The following is a 22472-nucleotide window of genomic DNA, read 5'->3' as shown; positions in this document are numbered from 1 at the left end:
AGGATGAGTGAATGCTGTAGGTAAATGTATATCTATGGGCATTTAAAGTGAAAATCTAAAGCACAGTAACCTCAGGAACTGATGGCAATAAAACCTAACTCCAAATCTGATAACCAAGACCAATTTTACAGACAGAGTAGTTATTATAAAATAGCCTACCAAAAAGTATCCCTTAAACCACTTAATTCTAAATCGCTGTTTCATAACCCTGGAGAATCTTACATTTGCTTTAACATCCTCTATCTAACTGGATAGAGCGATTACCCATAGCAATGGTGCCTACCAAAAATGAATTAAACACTAGATCGGCAATGGGAAAGAGATTTGATAGCTGCCTACAAGAGGAGACTGACATTAACCTATAGTTGTTCTAACAGTGAGTACAAATCACTGAACTCTTACAGACCTCTAGTCTGATTAAAAGATTGCCGTACTGTGTGGTTGATGAAGATGCTTGCAAGGGAACCAGCATACAGTCTTCAGCAATTATACCAAACAGCAGTGCTTGAACAGGACACAATCTTTTGGTTTCCACCTAAACATAAAAGCAAAAGCTTCATGATCACATACCTCATTGCAACATTGCTGCCATCAATAACTATTGGCCTCAGGTTGTCACCATCCTCCGTCACATCCTCCTGCAGTGGAGATTCTGACCTCTGAGACTCTATGGAAGACGCTTCACGCATTACACTAGTGTTAGCATTAGTTACAGTCTGATCAGTCTCAGTTTTATTCCCAAGTTTGACAAGTTCTCCCAAAATATCATTTATTAAAGCATCAGTACCAAGTTTATTTAGTACAAGTTGAACCTGCTCTTCAGAGTAACCCAACTTAAGTGCAAACTCCAGTTTGGTTTGATATTCTTTCACCACATCAGGGGGCTTTTTTACTTCCTTAGGTACTATCTGAGCCTCTTCTATCCTAAAGTCTTGCAAGATTTCATTTCGTTTTAGTATGTGAGGCTCTAAGCAAGGAGACCGGCACAGCTGTCGGTGAGTCTTAGGCAGTAAATGCGATTCTGATGCAGAATTATTCAGTCTCTCTGAATCATTGTCAGAATTTGTGCTTTCTTCAGAGTCACAACTAGAGCTTCCAGAAGTCTCTTCAGATACCTCTTTGTCTACATCTTCTTTCCTAGAATTAACCTTATCCATCGTTGGCTTCTCTGCCATTGACCAAGGTTCAATTGCATTTATTTGTGTGCCAGTGCTCCCCACATAAAGGTGGCCTAAGTCATGCCCCAGATGATCCTTCAAGCCCATGAAGCTGCTGCATGTACTTGACTCCACTTTGTTGTTTTTCTTGTATTCTTGAATATAAAGTGTTCCGTATTCCTAAAGAAAGAACAAAAATGTTGCAACTGGTTATACATATTATTTGTTTTCTATTTTCTTGCTGCTTCCTCAGAACTGCATTTATTCTCCCCCCGGAGAGAAAAAGGACTTTTTTGTTGGGTTTTTTTTTAAACACTGAAAACTTTTTTTGGGCAAAACTTTTCCTAAGGAACACCCATAACTAAGCAGATAAACCACTGATCATCTCTTTTTGGAGTGTATAAAATGCTTTTACTTAAGAATTTCTAAAAACGGGTTTATGAAAGAGTAGAAACCACACTGCAAGTATACCTACTGTAATGCAGAGACAGCTGTCAATATTTAAAGGAATAGAGATATTTCTTCTAGCTTAAGACAGTATTGTGACAATAAAAAAAAACAACCAACCCAAAACAGGTATAAAATACAAGTGCTAGGAAAGCTTTTTAAACTAAATACTTTAAACTCTCCGTTGAATAGAAAGAAATTAGCATAATACTAGATTATCTGGCTTATTATGCAAATATAAGACATCATAACACAAAATGAATTAGTAACAGAAAACATGATTCAGTAAAAACTTATTGGCCCTAAGACACACCATCAGTTCAACTGAATACACTCAAACTATTTCTGAATTCCCTTTTACAGTGATAGTTAAGTCAAGAAAGACTAATTGCTCTCAACAGAGTGCTGCATTACTAACACACACAGCATTTAGAGACACGGATTGATCTCACAGCCAATAAAGCCAATGGACGTCTTTGCACTGATTGCAACAGACCATTCATCAAGCCAACGAGGCAATAAAATTAAAAGCTGATTTCAACCCTTGGACTAACGCAAACCTTTTCCTGAATCAAAGCTATATATAGATAGAAGCAACATAGGAAGAACAGAAGAAGAAATGCTGCTGTTTTCTGGACTTCATACAGTTGCCACATAGGTTTTTCTGGACAAATTTTGCATAACAGTACTTAGAACTTAACTACCCATTTCAACACCAGGATTACTTCCACAATCTACATTTAAAGGCAAGATTGCTACCTCCTTCACTTATTTTATTCTTTTAAACAGGAATCTTTGCTAACTGCTTCAATAAAGTAAAAGATAAATTATTTCTCATAGATAAAAATGGACCATATGGACCAATTGTACTCAAGGTTACCATGAAAAAGAAGAATTTACATTAAGGGAAGACTATGAAACAAAGAGTTCTTTCACACTTCCATCTTGCAAGGCAGAACATAAAAGCCAGATACAGAGGCAAAGGACTTCACTTGAACTTGACAGATACATTACAGACACAAATCTCATCAGGGAGGATACACTGAGAAAAAAAACATTACATCAAACAATCTCTTGATCTATACTAGCACAAATTACAGCTCTATCTCATGAGCAGCCAAAATCGTTGTCAGCAAATACATTAACTCTCCCGTCCCCTTACAGGTTAGCATTTAAGAACGACCCAGTGTTTTTAGATTTAAGAACAACTCAGTGTTTTTAGAATACGGTATACTTTCCTCTTCTTGGGATAAAGATCTGAGAGTGCACACAAGAAAAATTCATCCAGTCTTAAGATTAGAGAGAATCAAGCAAAAAAATCCAATCCGTGGTTCAGTAAAAGCAGACTCTGTAGGCACTGAGAGGCAAGACATCACCACTGCTGTGGAGCTTTTTGGTTACGGGGCACAAAAACTTGCTTTACCTACGCATTTCTAGTTCAAATAAATAAATCTATCATCAGCATTTTCATGTCCAACACCTTAATCCAGGCAAGACTGACAGGAAAGAAAATACTCTACAGAGTTTTATTTAGATCTGATCTTGTTACAAGGCAGTAGGGCTGTAATTCTCAGGCAGCGTATCAATGAATATTACTCTCTCAACTCAAAAGCTTTAGGTTTTCAAGCAACGCCACAGATGAAACACAACGAGAATTTAGGAAATGAACCTTTTCACACTGTGATTTATTTACTAAGGTAATGCACTTGATAGCGCAGTGCTAGCAACAAATCACAAGGATAAAAAAAAAACAAACACTGTGGCCTTCACAGAACTGACACCAAAAAACAAAAAAGACAAAAAACCAACAAAAAAAACCCCAAACCAACAAAAACCCCACCACCACACCCACCCTCAAACAAGAAACCCCTATTGGAAGTGAGGCTGCTTAGCAACCAGCCTGTAGTTGCTAGGATGCGCTCCTTTAACATACCATCATGAATACTAGCACAGCCAAAGAATAATTTGGTATGAACAAAAGCCCATGAAAGAGAGTGGGACTGAAGTGCGTCTGGTTTCCCCTTGGAGAACAATGCAGCTGCCAAACCGATCTGGAAGCCCCGACATCATTGTTCCACCAAGCCCACAATCTGCTCTGACTCGAGGAAGTCTAGTTAATGGGCAACACTTTTAAGCTGGACTGAAAAGTTGAGCTGGCTCATGTACTGCCACCACAGCATACAGGGAGATAATGGGTCACTGCCTAAATCCGTGTACTGTGAAATGTCATTTTAGTATTGAACTAAAAGCAGAGGGAGGTTTTTTTCTGGGAGGGGGGAAGAGGAGATTGCATATTAACAACGTGGCATAAACAAAGCTTGAAGTGCATGCCTAGATCAGAAAGAGGATTATTTTTTTTTGGTAATATTAGTTAAAATAATACTTAAGTCATTCTCCAATCACTTCTTCCTTGAAGTTTAAGTGCTTTACAGCAGCTGCAATCGTAACACCCTCCAGTGGGATTCAAAGAAGTCAGCAGCATATGAACGTGTCTGAAGATCGGGTATTACATGAGACATACTTCAGACGATCTGCACATCAACTGCATATGAAAAATGACCATAAACTGAGCTTTGTCTGTTCTTGGGAATGTATACATAATCAGCCTCGCATCTATCTGCTTTAAGTCTCCTGCCAATCTCCATCTTGCTCCAATATGTAATTGGGTTTTTTTTGCATAGAACTCTAGTCTAGTTTGTCAGAAACTATTTAAAGATTAGAGTAATAAGAGCAGCAGCTTTCAAATCTACACCAGATAACATACAGTCACCATACTTTTACTTTAAAAGGGTAGTTAAATTATGTTTACACTGTAAATCCAAAGCTAAAGATTTCTCTGGCTTCCTGCATAAGCAGTACACTATTCCTGGCATTTGGCATTAACCCCTGCATGCAAACTGCATTCATTTTCACACAAATTTTTACAATGTCTGTGAACTTTGTACACTGTATTTGTGGTCAGCAGCACCTCTCAGAAACACAACACTTTGGAGCTCCCAACATGATGTCCTTTATGAGATTCATTGATTAGAACCATGAAAATCAGATGTCACTGTTGAATGCTGCTTGAATTGATTATTTTATCTTGATTTGGTCAGTGAAGAGCAACATGCCAGTCAGCCTATTTGAATGAATTTGTATTCCAAATAAACACTAGCGTACCTATATATAGGACAGTGAAGCTCATGAAAACCTGAAAAGGTCACATTTATCCAAGGAGTAACATCAGCAAAGAACAACTCCTTGCACTCTTTATTTACAACAAACCCTCATTACACAATACGGTTTTAAAGTATGCTTACTGATACAATGCAATATAGCTAAGAAAAATATCCGCTATGAATTCTGACTCAACTGAGAACCAACGAAACAAAAAATCAGCCAAAAAATTCTTGTCAAGAAAGTATTCAGCTTTTGGTTACGCTCACCGCAGCTGAGTAACTGAATTTGTATTTATGAAAAGGTTATTAAAATGGGTAACGCCCAATTTGGACATACTACACCGTAGAGTTTTAAACTACAGCCTGTTTAAAGCTACAGTATCTCACACTATGTTCACTGTTAAAGGCCTAAAATACTGTACTACTGAGTCAAAGACATTTATCAAGTATAAATGTAATATAGATGAGCACTGTGCTACTACACTGTAGAAGTGTAATCTTTTCCCATTTCTTAGAAGTCACCACTGTTTTCCACTAACCATTAACAATAATCAGCCCATTATTTCACCTTCACACAAAACAGAAATATTTCTCAAAGGGATGTGGGCAAGTAGATCATCTAATCTTTCAATGTGTATCCAGAATACTTTCCACTTACAACTGAGCATAAGAAAAGCAATTAATGCAAATTTAATTCACAGAGGAAAATAACAAGGAGTAAAATAGTGTCATGTAGGCACAGTATAACAGAAATGGTGTATTCTCAAAAGACTGTCAAAAGTTTCTGAAGAGACATTCTACAGTGAAATAGCTGCGTGTTTTCACACAGGCAGACTTTTTTTAAGTCTTCTAAACACAAAATGGAAAATATTGAAATCACAGTTTGTTGAAACACTGTCATTACTTGTCACAAACAGAAGTGCAGAACTGATCAGAAAAGAAAAAAATGAACGGATCTATTATCCAAATGATAAAGATACAGCAACAATGCAAATAAAATAATGAATATGTAATAAATACCTACTGCTGTAGTTTCTATGTATTTAATTACCATTGTATTTCAGTGAGTGCTGTTGTCTGCATCACTCTATCCAACAAAGGAAGGATGTCCCATTGAACAGATTGGTTAATGCTCTGGGGCAACAGATGTCTACTGGAACTGCAGGAGACCAGCAACTGGTGGCCTGCCCATCTTCTGAAAACTTTCAATAGACTCATGCATATGTTCACACAATAGAGCATGTGGTAGAAATGCAAACCTCTTTTTAACCCTTTTATATGCCCTCTTTCCCTCCCAACTGATATATGAAGGTCTTTGTTTTGGTTTTTTTTTTCTTTACAGGATCCTTGGAACACAGGCTCATGGAGTACACAGTGTTTGTTCTTCAGCCTAACATTCGAACTCAAAACATAAAACAAAACAGATTAGAAAGTTTATAAAAATAGCCAGGCTAGATCTGACACACTCATGAATAGCTTTCAAAGCACAAAACCTTTGACTGGAACATGTCCCCATCTGACAGCATCTGAATGCTCTATCTTGCGCTACGGCATCTTCATATAGCCCACAATGGAGCTCTTCCTATTTTCACAAACACAGGAAATATCACCCATTGTATGGTATAATAGAAAAAGGTGTTTGTTTCTTTTTTTCTCTTAAAAGCTCTTTCTACCAGTCACAAATTAAAGTAAATAATCCCTTATTTGCAAAAAAAAGGGTAAATACCTATAACTTAAAGTTGAAACCTCCCCCCCAGGGGGCTAGAGGAGAATTTGTTCTGTTGATGGCTACTGCCTACCATTTTCAAATTCTGGGAAACACACCATTACCGATGCTTTTGAAAGTTCCTTAATAGAATGCACTGGGTGAGATCATTGCTCTTTAATATACTTGGTCTTCAGACAAACTGTTTTTCTTTCCCGCTTTTTCCAAGAGACACCCAAAGCGTGCAAATCTCAGCCGATACATGCACCCACTAGCTATGCTGTCCAAACGCAAACTGATATGCTGAAACACCAGACAGGTGAAATGTCCCATTTCTGCAGAGAGAAGCCCATATACTTACGATAGCTGGAAAACACACAGACATTGGTTTCTTGTAGCTGTTCCAGAAGCAACTCCTTAACACGATTTCAGCTGCAGACTTCAGGCAAGCAAGCAGAACAATGAATGGACGAACAGATGGACCCGCGATGTCTTTGCTTAACCTATTACTGAGCGGCCGCAGAGCCAATCACGACCCGTAGAGCTCACAATTAGCACGCCGGGCAGATGCAAGGCAACCTCCCCACCCTGCATCAGGTTCGGAGGTTTCTAAGATAAGCAAGTTGATGTCATTCTCAGGGTCTGCCCCGGGCAGCATGTGTATTAACGAGGGGTGTGCAGCAACAATAGGCCATACAAAAGAGACTAGCAGGCAGCTGCTGTATGAGAGCCAGAGTCATTAGGGAGCAGGCTGCCAACAAGAAACACCTGGCTTGGGCAGACTTCAGCTTCTCCTCATTGTTTCTAATTCATGAAACAAAGAAAGGAATTATTTTTAAGTAGTAAAAGTTGTGAGTTCCTATTAAAATACATCAGTCTTAAGGAATATAATCCCTTCTATTATGGAAACAAAAAGTTCTTTGTGAGGAAAAATATTAAAGAGAAATAAATCTATCAGTAGCTATTGTAGTCCCCTATTCTTGTTAGCAAAATTAATCATATTGGTATAAAGTGCAAGAAGGTATGAAAGGAGCCCACGCTAAACACTGAAATGTATTCAGAAACCCCTTTCTGAATTTCCCGACACTTTTGTACATCAGTCAATAAATGTAATAAACTTGCATTTACACACAACACTAACAGTGTACTTGTGGATAATTTGAATGGAAGGTGAAACTGATTACACTAAACCCATGTAATATTAATATGTGGAATAATGGATATTTTTAAGCACTGGCATTGAAACATTAGGGCACTTGATAGAAAGGAACTAACAACCACTCTTTTGTTCTGGAGTCACTCATATTTGTTTGCAACAGAACTTCTTTCCCTTTTATTTCACAGATCTGTTCTAGATGCCAAGATCTTCCTGTCTCTTTGCAGTAACAAAATATTTGAACAAAAGTCAGGAGCTAGGCCATAGCCAGCTTTTTATTGTTTATATTTTTATTGAAGTAAGCCACATGGAAACATTAACTGTAGTCCACACCCTCCCCTCCCTTCCCTTCCATGCCCAACACTTCCAATATCATCAAGCCCTGTAACACATACATTTAGTGATGCAGTAGTAGCAGCAAGGTTTGATGCTTGATAAAAAAGGTGGAGTAATGTAGACTTTCAAATAAGAAGTTGCTACTGCTGGCAACTTCAGTGAAGACAGCCCAGCACAGAGGAGGGGATTCTACGTTTGCAAGTGTTCATTTGAATGACTACTAGAAAAGAGTATTTACTGAACTTCAGCATCATTACATAACTAAAAGCAATACTGAGAACTACAGAGGCAGCTGTCCTATGCTTTGAGAGGACAGGCAATCTGCTGGGAAACACCTACTGTGATTTAAAAGAAGAAAAGAATTAGAATAGGTTTGTTAGAGCTGTTTTGAGTAATTTCCCAAGCTTTATGTGGATATTAAAGTGATTCAAGATAGAAAACGAAATCACATACCGTCTATTCACAATAAATCACAATGTTATTACACTGATGCATTTATCATATAACCAGATATTAAGCTGCAAACCAAAAACCCCAGCTATAGTCTCTCTGCACTGTCCATTAAACATGCCTCAGAACAACTACTAACACCACTATTTCGGAGCTTTTAAGTCAGAGGCAGGAGGAGACTCCTCACTAATTTCTGCCACTGTGAACACAAAGAGTGAGAGAAAGCTACCCACGAGCACAGTGGGACGCCTGATCTCCAGCACTGGATTAAGCCTCTTTGCAAACAGCGAATAAAAGCAGTGATCTGAAAAAGCTAATCAGACCCTGCTGTGGTATTTAGAGTACCTCAGTTGCCGGTATTGGATAATGTTAAGCATATTAAAACTTCTGTAGGCAAAATAGGAAGCCAGTCCAACTCACCTATGCCCAAAAACTGCAGTTAAATGCAAGCAGGATCACTTGGCTAGTCAGTTGTTGAATATCAGGCACTTCTTTTGCAATACCAGAAACACTTGTTTTGCAAAGGACATGTATGACACTTTATGCACAGCTGTAACAAATCGAGAACTCCATAGCACAGAAGTGGCGTACTTCAGGCTCTACAAGCACAACCAGGGCAAGTGTATGATCTGCCTTAAAAATAAGGCTTTAAGAAATTTACTCGCAAATACCTGCCACCCCAATGCCTTCTACAGTAACAGTAAGAATACCCCACACCTCCAAACCAACTCTCCATACTTCAAGTGCATGTCTTCAGGAAACCAGGTCTACTTGCAGATTAATGTTCATGCTAATGCCATGCTGCAGCTGACTATGACCAAAGTTGGAACAGATACAATCTGAAGACTTATGTTATATTATTTAATGTACAGAAAATATTCTAGCAAAGCTGTAGTTGCATGAATTAAGAAGACATTTTCTAATTCTACCTTGTGGACCATGTCAGTTACTGAAACCAGCTGTTCTGGAAACATCTTCTCAGTTCTTCTGTAAAAGTTGGGCTGTCCATGGTTTAAAAGGTGTCAGATCATCCTATTAAATCACACTTGCGATGACAGAAAAGCATTTGTATTAAGGTTTAACCAGTCCACGAGGCTTCCTTGTGGGAACGATGAGCTCAGCAAAGAAACCTTAGCAAGAAACACCATGGCTCTCCCATCACATCTGTGAGAGGCTGTAACAGCATCACTAGAAGGTACACAGCATAAATGGGCAAAGCAAGCTCTACTTATGCTCATCCTTCCAAATCCAATAACCTGACCAGTTTAGTAGTCTCCTATTAACACATCTAAAAAGACAAGATGTCAGTAAGTTAAATCCAGTCACCAAAATACAGCAAACTTAGCAGTGCTTCAAATTTCTGGTCTTGCAAGATCAGTAAGCTGTGAAAACCTAGTTTTGTGGCTCCTAGAGACTGGACATTGTGTGCAGGGCTCACTGGGTCCCTAATGCCACTTCATTAAACAGCAGGCCAGCACAAAATCCTGAACTGGCTGGAAATGATGGGCTCAGGGACTCCATGGTGGAAGAAGATTTCCAAATGGCACACAGCAAGGGGACGGGGCACTGCAGAGGGACGGGAGCCAGGGTGAATCTCTCAGCTGGGCAAGGGGTGGGAACGGAGAATGTGTTTCCCCCCATGCCCCCGCCCATGCCCCCCCCCTGCTGCCCAGTTTGGTATGAAAAGCACACATGGCAGGATCAGAAAGACCAAAGGAGGGAGAGCTGGAGCAGCTGGGAAATTCAGACAGTGTAGGCTGAAGATATTAGGGAAACACTACTCTATGGAAGGGGGAGGGGGGGGGGAACCCACCCTAAAATAAAAAGCTGCTAGTTCCAGCCAACTCCTGTTGTTTCAAACACATTGGAAACAAAGCCCTACTTAACAAGATATTATTTTATGCAAGCATACAAAATGGTCATTCTGTAACTTAAGTGGTATTATTGCAGCAATTAGAAAGACAACTTGTCCCATTAAAGTATTTAATTATCTTTTATCGTAGACCTTTATGCTAAGCCTCCAGTAACAAATGATGCATTTGTAAGAATACAGTACACAAGTTAAATCAACCACATATTTATGAATTAGAAATGAAAGTTTATGCTACAGACAAAACTCACTGCTGTACCATTGCAAAATACTCTACGTTTACTGTTGGAATTGGGAGTTGCAAGGGAGACGCTTATCTTTAAAATTATGAGGTGGCAATACAACAGAAATTCTTCTTTTCCAGTTAGTATGTTAAGAGATGCAAACTATCTTAAGGAGACCACTTTAAAAAAAGTCTATTTAGTTTTGAGGAATAGTAAGTGGTGCTCTAAACTGTATCTACACACAGTCATAAAAACAAACACCACCATTCTACAGTCACACAGAGTGAATTAAATGACCGGTAAAAAGTGCTTAGAATTCAGAAAAACACAAATGGTACACTGATAAATATGAGTAATGCTTTGGCTAGAGAATAACTAGCCTTTAAAAATAACATTTAAAAAGGCTCAACTATTTTTAAATGCAACATAATTTCTCTGTAGAAAAACATGCACTTTCAAATGCACTAAAACAAAGTAGCAGAGTTCTTTCACTCTTTGAAAAAAAGACTCATTTGACTGCACTTACCCTTAAAATTTAAAAAAGCAGAGATGCATTTTCCAGCGTCTTAAAAGAAGGTTAGGAGGTCTACAGGCTCTAGTATAATCCCAGTAGATTGTCAGTATTGACTGCATGGAAGACTTGAGCAAACCACTGCAACATTTATCATGATATCCTCTAATACCTTTCGAAGAGAAGAGGGCAAGTTTTACCACAAGTAGTGATTACTTTTTTGCTAACCTTGGGTATAAACAGATCCAGTCTTTCCTTGTCTGTGGGTAGACGAAGGCTGTGACCATGAGATGACAAGATGACTGCCTGTAGCTGCACCTAACTGCACAGTCTGCCTACATGAGGAGCCCAACAGGCATGAGCCATACCAGCAAGCCACACAGAAGGCATAAAGCTGCATTCTGCAACAGCAGAAACACTGGTATCACCCATCAGTACCACACTGAGAAGTTGCTCCTAAAATGAGACATTCTCTGAAGCAAAGACTTTGATTTTGAAAGTGAATAGTTTTGATTATGCTTACCTAAGAGGATAATTAAAAAGCAGCTGCCTCGGCACCGTAACTTCAGATATCCATTGTAGGCATGGATCCCTAAGCAATGCTCCTGCCATAGTATCACAGAACCACTGAGGTTAGAAGAAACCTCTGGAAGTCAGGCATGGATCCCTAAGCAATGCTCCTGCCATAGTATCACAGAACCACTGAGGTTAGAAGAAACCTCTGGAAGTCAGCTGGTCCAACCTCCCTGCTCAAGCAGGGCCACCTACAGCTAGTTGCTCATGACCCTGTCCAGACAGCATCCAAGTATCTCCAAAGACAGAGACTCCACCACCTCCCGGGCAACCTGTGCCAGTGCTCAGTCACCCTCACAGTAAAAAAACCCAAAACATTTCCCGGTGAGAAGAGGGAACCTCTCCTGTTTCTGTCTGTGCTCACTGCCTCTTGTCCTGTCCCTGGGCACCACTGAAAAGAGCCTGCCTCTGCCCTCATTGCACCCTCCCTTTGGCTATTTATACGCATTGGTAAGATCCCCCTCAGCCTTCTCTTCTCCAGGTTGAACAGTTCCAGCTCTCTCAGCCTTTCCTCACAGGAGAGATGCTCCCTTAATCATCTTTGTGGCCCTTTGTTAGACTCACTCGAGTATGTCCAGGTCTCTCTTGTACTGGAGAGCCCAGCACTGGACACAACACTCCAGGTGTGCCTCACCAGTGCGGAGCAGAGGGGAAGGATCCCCCCTCACATGCTGCACAACTCCACATAATGCAGCCCAGGACACTGCTGGCTTTCTCTGCCACAAGGACACACCACAGGCTCAAGGATTCTTCCCATCTTTAAGTGGAAGCTCCAACTCAAGTGTGGTTAAAACCTGGCACAAAAGATGAGTCACTAACCGTACCAGCACAAGGGCGTGTGCACACAGACAACATGATCACAGAAGCCTGGCTTCCAAGGGCAGTAATTCTTGGGTTTTTTGGGGAACAGACACCCAAGAGCATTCCACCAAATGTGTAGGGGAAATGTTTTTCTTCACATAAGCAATGTGACCATTTCCACAGTTTGGCCAGTTAAGGTTCAATTTTGCAACAATGACTGTGCTCATAAGGGTAGATCCCTTTACTCCCTGCTGTGATACAGCCATGTGTAAGAACCACCCCATTCTGTGAGTCTTCCTTTAGGACAAGGCCTCAGTTACCGTTTCCTGTCTGAAAAAAAAATAAAATCTTTTTATTTAAAAATGCAAATGTAAGGGAAAAGCACAACATCTGCCACTAGCACCAAGACATAAGTCTAAAAGTCTTTAGTTTTCTTTAAAACTGCACTTAACATCTTGTACTTCTTTCTGCCCTTTTTGGGGATGCAAGAGCGTAAAACACTTAAGCTTTTAAGAAAATTACCCAGATTAAAAATCCTTAAACAGAAAAGGCAAAAAACCCCAAATCAATCACCTGCCACTGGTTTTCAGATTCCAATCTACAGACACCGAAGGGTCTATCCTATTTTTACACACTTTGCCAAAGAAACCCAAGAAAATCCAACCTGCAGTTCAGCTACATCAATGCTGGGCCTTTCAGCTTTACTGGAAAAATTTCAGGGGGTTGCAAGCCAGAAAACATTGAAAGCCCTTGCCATGCACTAAGATGGCTGTCGAGCAACTACTCCTATCAACACCAGGGCAGTGTGGAACATGCTGCTGATTTCTGCAACAAATGGGGTAACAGTGTTTATTTTAAGATTATTGCTGGAGGGCATTCTGCTTAATTTCTTTCTTAATTTTATTACTTATGAATTGAAGCAGAGACACTGAGGTACAAAGGACTTTAGGGAAAAGTTTCCAGCAATACATGTTAGATTTGATCTCTTTCCACTTCCAGAATGAGTCACACTGTCTGGATGCTTTCTGAGCATAAAAATTTGAACTAATTAACTTTCCCTGTGACAATATTGGGCAGCCAGACAATGCCTACAACTGTACAAAGTGTACGCCGTCATGCTTAGCAAAGTACTTTTATTCAAATTTGTTCTGTCAGAAGAAAATCCTCTAACAAAACTAACATGGTTATGTTAAATAAAAAAGTATTCTCTTCATTTAAATACAAATTTAAGAGACTTAGCCAGTCAACCTAACATCTTTTATCTGTGCCACAGACTATTATTAAGAGTTTGAAAGGCTCGTCAGGGGAAAATAGGCCTCTCAAACTGTCTACTGACATGGCCAGGTTGTGTTTCAGGTCATGCTGTTGGCAACAGAGCTCCATAATCTCCAGGGTTCCTGGATGAAGTTCAAGGTGTTAGTTGGACTCTGCATCACCCTAAATGGCTTCACAGGGTTATGCTTATTTGAGAGACAATTCCTGTGCCTGTACCACAGGGCTGCAGTTGTCATTTTGGACTGGAGCCTTCTGTGAGAGAGCTGCCAGCAGCAGATTTTCTGCAAGACTTTCGGCCTTGCTATTTACTCTCTATTGGAATGAAAGAGCCAGAGAGTATCTTACGGTCCAGTTTTTTTGTCCAGATTTAGTAAGTTAAAAATCAGGGAAGACAGAGATGGTCATGTGGTTTGTCAAGACACACTTAGTATATAATTATTTCTTACTTTGTGGGGAAGCTTTTACTAGAGCTGACATGTAGCAACAATAGCCAGATCTTATAGAAAGTGGGCTACTGTAGCTGCAAAGACAAGTTAAAAAATAAATAGAAAATAACTACACATAAACTCTACCTGTCATTTAGGTATGGCTGTTCTTCAGATTTATTGTATCCCTGAATTCAGGGCAAACCACCAGGAAGTCCCCATACTGAACTATGTACACCAGGCCTTGAAATCCTAGTATTTTATACGTTAATAAAACAGCTTGCTCACTTTTGTTTAATAAACTAACATATCAAAAAGAGACAATCTGCTAGTGATTTCACATAATTTTAGGGGGTCTTCAGAGTTTCAGAGTCTTTCCATTCTGAGCTCAGACATTTCAACTTCTAAAGCAGAAATTAATATTGCAGACCAAACTTCCTTATGTTTAGTCTCCACTTTATGAAGCTTCCCCCTCCTCTTTTTTTTTTAAGTTAGACAGGCAACTAGATTTTAGTCCTATGAAACTTGCATAGATTCCTTCATTAAAAGTTAGTATTTCAAGCCCTTTTTGGCCTCCAGAGCTCACACTTTGCTTTTCAGAGTCTTACCACATCATTGAGTTAGATCTAACAACAACAGATGCAAATATGAAGATTTCATTCAGAACTGGTGATACTATTTAACATTTATAACTAAATAATTGAGTTTGGAAGGGATCTCTGGAGGTCAGCTAGTCCAACAAACTCACACTCAACACAGGGTCAACCACAGTAGGTTGTTCAGTGCATTTCCCAAATCAACTTCTGAGCATCTCCAAGGCTGGAGATTCTACAACCTGTCCAGGCACCTGTTCCAGTGTTTATCTTCATGGTGACATTTTTCCTAATATCCAATCTAAACCTCCCTTGGTGCAACACTTCAGGCCATTTCATCTCGTTCTATGACTTGTTACCTGGGAAAAAAAGACAGACACCCACCTCGCTGCAACCACCTTTCAGGCAGTTGTAGAGAGCAGTAATGTCTCCCCTCAGCCTCCCTTTTCAAGGCTAAACAACCCCAGGTTCCTCAACTGCTTCTCATAAGACTTGTCTTCTACACCCATCACCAGCTTCGTTGCCTTTCTTGGGACACGCTACAGCACCTCAACATCCTTCTTGCAGTCCTTCTTGCTCACAGAAATATGCAGAGCACAGCAAGAAAAGATCAGCCTTAAGAGAGTGATGCTTGTTTTCACACTAATGAGCTTGCTTATCTGAGGTCTCTCTTGTGACAGCTGTATACATTAAAAGGCAATTGATCTGTAACATACTAATGTCTGAAATTAATAAGGTGTCCTGTGCAAACTAAAGACTGCTAACACTGCCTTAGAAAATCTGGAGCTGCCAGTTTTATGAAACAAATCAGACAGAAGACCATCACCAAATACTGAACAAAAACTTATGGAGAGACCATGCATGGAACCAACATAGTTAAACTTATCAAAGTCAAAGAGCAATTATTTTGAGTCTTGAAAACAAGACTGGTTGTGTAATTCCACAATGCAAAGACATGCTTAATCTCTGCGAAGACTGGTAGTTTAATTTCTCCTAATTCATCAGGCAAGTGTGGTTTACCAAGTTCCACTTGTAACAAGTGATGGTCAATTCAGAGAAGGAAGAAGAGAGCTCACAAGAAAGTCGCAAGACTGAATGAATCTTGGTAATGAGGTCAAACTCGACCTTGTGGGCATCACCTAAACACATTTATGGGCTACGCAGTCTTTTGCTGGAACCAGATGAAAGTCACATCAATGTATGCATGATACCAGATGTTATTTTCCTCCACACAAACAACTACAATAAAAAAAGCTATTAACAGGCAAGTGAACAAGCGGCTGGGGAAATGGCAGCTGAAGCAGAAAACTCTTGACTTCAATCTTTCAGCAGTAAGCATGGGCTGTAGCTCAGCAACAACTTCAAGAAACCCAGACTGTAATCCCAACAGTGACAGTTCCAGAAACACTAATGAGTCCAACTCACAGCTCAGCAAGAGCAGCAAAAGCCCAGTTGGCAGCCCAGCAAGAATGGCAGCAGCAACCCCAGAAGCAGCTGCTACAGAGACTCATGAACCCAGGTGCACAGCCCTGGGCGCTTGTACATCATAGTCCTTCCCAAGCCAGAACAAACCATTTCCAGAGGTGTATCTGGCATTACAAATAGTATGTATTGGAATTATTGCTGAAGGAGAAATCATCTAAGGTTTTCAAATCAGTTGAATGCTTTAAGGTGGAAAGGCCTTAGGGGATGTTGCTGCAAATTATGAGGCTCTCAGACCCTCCACTTCGATAAAGTAGAGATCTCCATGAAAGTGTTGATGGAACTTTTTATAAGAGAAGGGCTTCTTATCAAGGACGAGGCCATGCATTGATGCTAGAAAGATTAGATAACTCTGTGATTCAAACATCAGCTTTACAGATGATGAAGGATTGAAGAGATCTGCCCAGAGTCAGGGCACCAATGGTAACAGTGACTAGGAAAGCACAGAGATGAGGGTTTATAGGTACCAGCTACTTACATTAACAGTTTGAAGAACAAAAGGAGACTAGCAAAGTAGCTTCTGTTAAAGGAAATGTAATCTGTCCCTTTTCCAGCCAATCTCTGTCAAACTACTAAATTTCATTAGTCCTAAAATAAAAGGTCTAAAGTCACAACACAATAAAAATTTTCAGTCACGGCAAAACGTCAAAGTTTGATGGGACTGATTCACTGATTTTGCAACTTAACACATTACTTTTTACAGCTCACAGGAGAGGATGGCTCACACAAACAGTCATTCAGGAATTATCATGACACTTTTTGCAAATTAGTAAAGGACTCCAGGACTTAAGACTCTTCCCAGCCTCTGAGCTTTACCTGCTCACAGCAAGCAGACTGCTTTTAAGGAATTTTCAGTAACTTGCATCACATTTACTGCTGAACACCTCCAGCTTCACTGACTTCCCCAATCTCTGGCACTCCTCTGCAACTTTCAACCACCTCCCAAGACATTCCTTTCATACCAAAATAAATTACTGTATTTCTTCCATTGGGACGATTATTAACGTCCATTAAACTCTCTACTCCCAGCCACTGTCTTGCTTTGCCTCTCCCTCTTCTCTCCCCACTCTTTTCTCAAAATACCAACTTCCTATTAAGTAAAATCCTTACTCCTGGTCGTAACTTCAATTTCCTCACTATTTACCCTCAACAAAACTATAATTTTAAGACAGAATACATTTAAAATACTTTGTATAATCTTGCAGAAGTTTTATGCTAAGGACGTATTTATCCTGAAAAGATTCAGAACTAAATCACTTTGGTCTAAAATAAGAGGTACTGGGTGCTGTATTTGTGAGCACATAGGCGCCTCCTACATTTAAAGGACCGCAGATCCTGGGATGGTCTTGCATTCCATTCTGCATCTATCTACCTATACACACACATATACAGGTACATATATACACGTAAACAGACATTCCACTCCCAGGGAGAAAGAGGACGTATGTCATATTTTGAAGTGTTACACTGGTATTGTAAATTATGAAAATACAACCTTAAAATGGCCAGGCAGTCAGAAAAGGTAGTCTGGCACACACTGTGAGGTAAGCCTGGAAGAACGATGAATCTTGCAATTGCAGAGAGTGAGCTTCGTTACTCCCCAGGGCAAACTTTGAAAAGGTCTTGTCCAGACCTTTCCAGTCGGGACAGCATAAGTACGAGTCTTACAATTAAAATACTCTTTCAAAACATTCTTATTCTGCAGCTATGATTCAAGAATGAATGGAGTTTGAGTTTACCAAAAAACTAAAGTAATTCCTTAACTGGGGGACAGAATATCCTTGCAGAATGAGAAAGTCAGTGTCAAGTGATAAGCCCAGCACCTCATACTAAGCAAAATACAGTTTGGATTTTTGGTAGTGCACGCTCAGCCTTTTACACAAGAAATGTGATCTAGCCTGAAGTAATCAATCCTGATAGGTAAAAGAGAAATGCCTCGTTCATCTAAGCAGATAGCCCCAAGGTTATGAAAACCTCCCTCAGTTTCTGCTCATCAGTAAACAACATGGTAAGGAACATGCTTTTTGACAGAGCCTCAAGCAGTTACACAAAAACATTTAAAGATGCAGAGCTTTACAGTGAAAAATATCTGTACAGTATTTTTCTCTTCTGACTCTGGAGAGCTGCCTATTCCATAAGACATGCAGAGGAAAAAAATATGGAGAGACAGGGGAAAAAAATTTAAAAAGGGAGGAAGAAGAAGAAAAAGAAGGGGGTGGGAAAAGAAATGCCTCATAACTCTACCAGGAAGGCAATTATGAGCAGATTACAATTGATTTTCTATCTATGTCTAACTGGAAATGACTACAGTTTGAGACAAAGAGGTAAGAAAAATGACTCTGCTTCTCGTTACACCATCTCACCTCTGCTTTTGTTATATTCTACCTTTAACATGTAATTTAGTAACTAAAATGAATTAAGTGTCAATTCTTTCAAGCATAAAAATCGGGCTTGTTCAATTAATGGGTTTCTCGCTTCAAACACAGGGTAGAAGTAGCATGTTTATTGTAAATATTGAGCAAGCCTGAAGACAGGAGGCATTTTAAACATAACTACGCATAATAAGAGCGATAAAGCATCACTATACATTAACTTCAATCTGAGGACAGAAACATTTTAGTCTCTTCACAGAAACAACTCATTGCAGTCTTTGTACAACATCTGTTTCTTACAGTTTCCAGTACCACACAACAAAAAATGAAATGTAACCACCTTGATCACTAATAAGGCCGCTGGCTAGCTGCCATAGCAACAAACACTACGGAAATGAGTGAACAATGATGACTCTCTTGACTAACTTAAAAAACCCTTATCCATGACTTCCTAACTACACCTGGGACAGTGCTTCACAGAACAGCAAAAGCAGCAGAAGAGTAACAGAAAAAAGTTCTACACCATAACCTTAGGCATCACACATTTTCCAACCTTCCTCTTCGATACTCTAACACCCCTTTCTTATTACTATCACTTTCTTTCAAGCACTGAAGTTTTTAAGAATTATTTAAAATACAGACTATGAAGACATCCATGACTGGCAGCTGAAGCTAGCAAAATTCAGATTAGGAGCAGTTTTAATTTAAAAAGTGCAATCAGTGAAAAAACTACACACACTTAAGTTTTCAAGGGCAGATTTTTTTTCGTTTTCTTAAATTACTGGTTCAAGCTCAAAGTTACGGATCCAATGCAGAAAATACCAAACAAGATTTTATGGCTTCTGTAATTAAAGAAGTCAAACGAAATCACACATCTCTTTTCTACCAAACATGGAATTGCTTAGCCATAGCCATTTCCTAGTACAACAAAAACTGACCTGAGCCAAGCAAGTTCCTCATTTCACTTCATGCTAAGTTTGAATTGTCTTTTTTCAGCTCACTTAAAAAGTATTTTCCACTGTACGTAGGATGTATAAAATCTCACAGAAGAAAATCTCATACAGTTTTCAACTTACCTATGTAAAATTGAACAGCAAATAGATTTCTTCAAAAATCAAACTGAATCTCTGGCCTTTTCAAGTCTCATCGACTGCAAGCCTGGTGTTTTGGGTTTTTTTCCTCAAAGAAATAAACAGCTCTGGAACACCCATAGTGTTTTTAAAGGTTGGTACAACCCAGAGAAACAGGCAGTGAAATCACTCCAGTGGACTGTTGCTCAGCTCAGCTTGAAATGCACAATCTACATAGATGAGGCAAGTCTGGATAATCCCTTCATGCTCTGTCAGGTTGAGAGTATGGGATTTGTTGTTAAACTGCATACCTTTAATAAACTCCACTTCTCTTTGCATTTACATTACAAGATGACTTTTTTTAAAGCATGTTTTGATTTGCAGATGCTTAAAAAGTTAGTGGAGCTCTATCAGGACCTCATAAATAATAACTGCCTTTCTAAAAGGATCACAAATGGTAATGGCAATTATAAGACCAGAGTGACTGCTGCCCTATAAGTCTAGTGTAGTAACAAAGGTGTAATAACTACGTTGGACTAAAACCATAAATACAGCAAGGTTTGTGCAGAAATGAAATACCTTGAATTGGTTCAACTACCTCCATTAGGAAAAAAAGACCCCAAACCCCAAACCTTTTGAATTCTCAAGACTAATTGGTCTAATTAATAAAAAAGAAGGGGGAGAGGGAAGAGAGAAAACAAAAACCACACCTTTCCCTATTTTCCTAAAAGAGTTGCAAATGTGTTTTATACTGACATAACAAATTGTCTTTAAAATGACAACATGCTTAAATTTTGATCCATTCACTACAGTACACTCTGTTGAAGTGCAATCTCACCCCAGAGCATAACCAGACAAAAAAATATAGTTAATTAAGACTTATCTAATACAGCACTGGAAAAAATGTTACTGTGAAGTCACTGGGTCGCTAAATGCGAAGTGGCAAGGAGGCAGTGGAAGAGGAAGTACCCTCTTACTTTGAAAACCCCGACATGCTTGAATGCTTTCTTTCCAAATGAAAAGACTAGGCTACCGCTATCTTAAGTAGGGTTATGCAGTTAATAACATAAGAGCCGCAATTATGATTTATGCCTCTGTTGTGCAAACACAGACCAAGAGAAGACACAGTAAACAACACGTTTCACTACATCTGCTGTTAAAGAAACGTGGTTTGCCGTGCAGCTGGAAGAGCTTACCGAGCCCTGTTGTCGGCAACACCATGGCAGAAGGGCTATCTGGCCCCATCAAAGCCACCAAACCGGACCGTGGCACGGGAGCACCAGGCTGGACGGGGCCAGCTGCCGGCGGTGCTGTTCAGACACAGCCCGGCGGAGTTTCCTCCCCGGGGGCATCGTGGAATAACGTCACCGCTCCACAAATACAGCCGCACATGCCCGGCGCTACCCAGGCACGCCTGCAGAATTCGGTCCAAAACACACAGGTGAATGAAAATTAATTTTTAAGAAAAACCTGAAACATAAAAGCCACAAGTACATCTGAGAATGGCGCAGCCAGCAATTTTAGAGGCTTCTGCCCGTTACGGTTCGACTACACAGAGCAAGCCAACTTAGGCAGCCGGTTCCCTTACCCAAAGGGCGGTGAATAAATCTCGCACCGTTCTCACGGAATTATTAAAAAAAACCAAACACACACACCCCAAAGCCCCCAAACAGCCCGAAAGTTACAAGCAGCGGACGGCACGGCTGGTAGAGTACCTGAAATAACTTTTCGGCTCCTTCTCAGACGGGCGGCACCCGCGGGTACGCGCGTCCCCCGGGCCGGCGGCAGCGGCGAGCAGCCGCGGGTCGGGCCCCGGGCGCAGCCCACCGGGCGGGCCAGCCCGGCGCTGCGGGGAGGAGCGGCCGCTCCGGCTCGGCCCGCGGCTCCCGCCGGGGTCGGCGGCGGCCAGGCCGGGGGAAACTTTCCGCAGGGACGGGGCCTGCCGAGGCGCCGGCCCCCCGGAGCGGCGGGGCAGAGGGACGGGGCTGTCTTCTACCTCCCCGGGAAGCGCCGAGCGGCAGCGGCGGCTCCTCCCAGCCGCACCGCGGCCTCCGCCGCCCGGGCGACCTCGGGGAGGCGCCGGGGGCAGGGCCGGCGCCGCGGCCCCGTGTTGACACGCGCCGGCTCGGCCCCGGCAATGGGCGGCGCCGGGCCGGGAGCGCGGAGCGCGGCAGCGGCCGCCGGGCCCGGCGCGGCGCTCCCCGCGCCGCCATCGCCGGGAGCAGCCGCGCACCCCGCCCCGTCCGGGGCTGGGTCTCCCGCGCCCCCGCAGCTACCCACCTGCAGCCTCCCAGCAGCCGCATGCCGAAGGGAGGGCGGCCTGGCCCGGCCCGCCCCGCCGCTGCGGGCGGGAGAGGCGGCGGCAAGGTCGCCTTCACCTCGCCCGCCGCCGCGCCGCCTCCCGCCTCATGCCCGCGGTGCTGCGGCAGGCGCTCCGCGGGCCCCTCGCCGCCACCCCCTCCCCGCCTCCCGCCGCGCCGCTGGCGGCCGGGCCGGGGCGCGCAGGCCGGGCCGAGCGGGCGGCACCTGCTGCCGGGGCGCGACGGAGCCTGGCGGGGAACCGCCCGCCCGCGGCTGCTCGGCGCCGCGCCATGAGGGCCCGGCCCGGCCCCCGTGGTGCGCCGCTGAGGGACGTGGGTCACCCCCCCGTCTCCCGGCTTCCCGCCGCGGGGGGCGAAGGCCGCCGTAGTTACACCCCCTGCCCCCACCCCCGAAACGTTACCGGCTGGGGCGAGTTAGGCGGGAGGCAGTGGGCCGAAGTGGTCTGGCCGGTCGGGGCAGCGGATCCTCCTGGCCTGGCACGGATCCTGCCGCCACCCGAAGGAACCTCCGGTGCTTAGGGCCGCTTACTGTGCGGGTCCCCC

At 42.0% G+C, this 22472-nt stretch overlaps 1 protein-coding gene across 2 annotated transcripts in view; it reads right to left on the bottom strand.

The window, feature by feature from the left end:
* Positions 1 to 21994, bottom strand: part of ZC3H12C (zinc finger CCCH-type containing 12C) — a 45717-nt gene extending 23723 nt beyond the window's left edge. The window contains exons 1-2 of one of the 2 annotated variants that reach the window (XM_037377000.1): positions 21889 to 21994; positions 571 to 1337 (exon numbers count right to left, since the gene is read on the bottom strand). In XM_037377000.1, coding sequence (XP_037232897.1) covers positions 571 to 1265 — 695 coding nt within the window. In that variant the 5' untranslated portion in view covers positions 1266 to 1337; positions 21889 to 21994. Of the gene's footprint in view, positions 1 to 570; positions 1338 to 21323; positions 21681 to 21888 lie in introns of those variants that run through there. The other variant, XM_037376999.1, reaches the window with a different exon arrangement.
* Between the last annotated feature and the right edge of the window lie 478 nt (positions 21995 to 22472).

The sequence above is a fragment of the Falco rusticolus genome, chromosome 2, assembly GCF_015220075.1.
Source record: "Falco rusticolus isolate bFalRus1 chromosome 2, bFalRus1.pri, whole genome shotgun sequence".
Classification (NCBI taxonomy): Eukaryota; Metazoa; Chordata; class Aves; order Falconiformes; family Falconidae; genus Falco; species Falco rusticolus.
The sequence above is the reverse complement of the archived record's forward strand: the minus strand, read 5'-3'. Positions and strand labels throughout refer to the sequence as shown.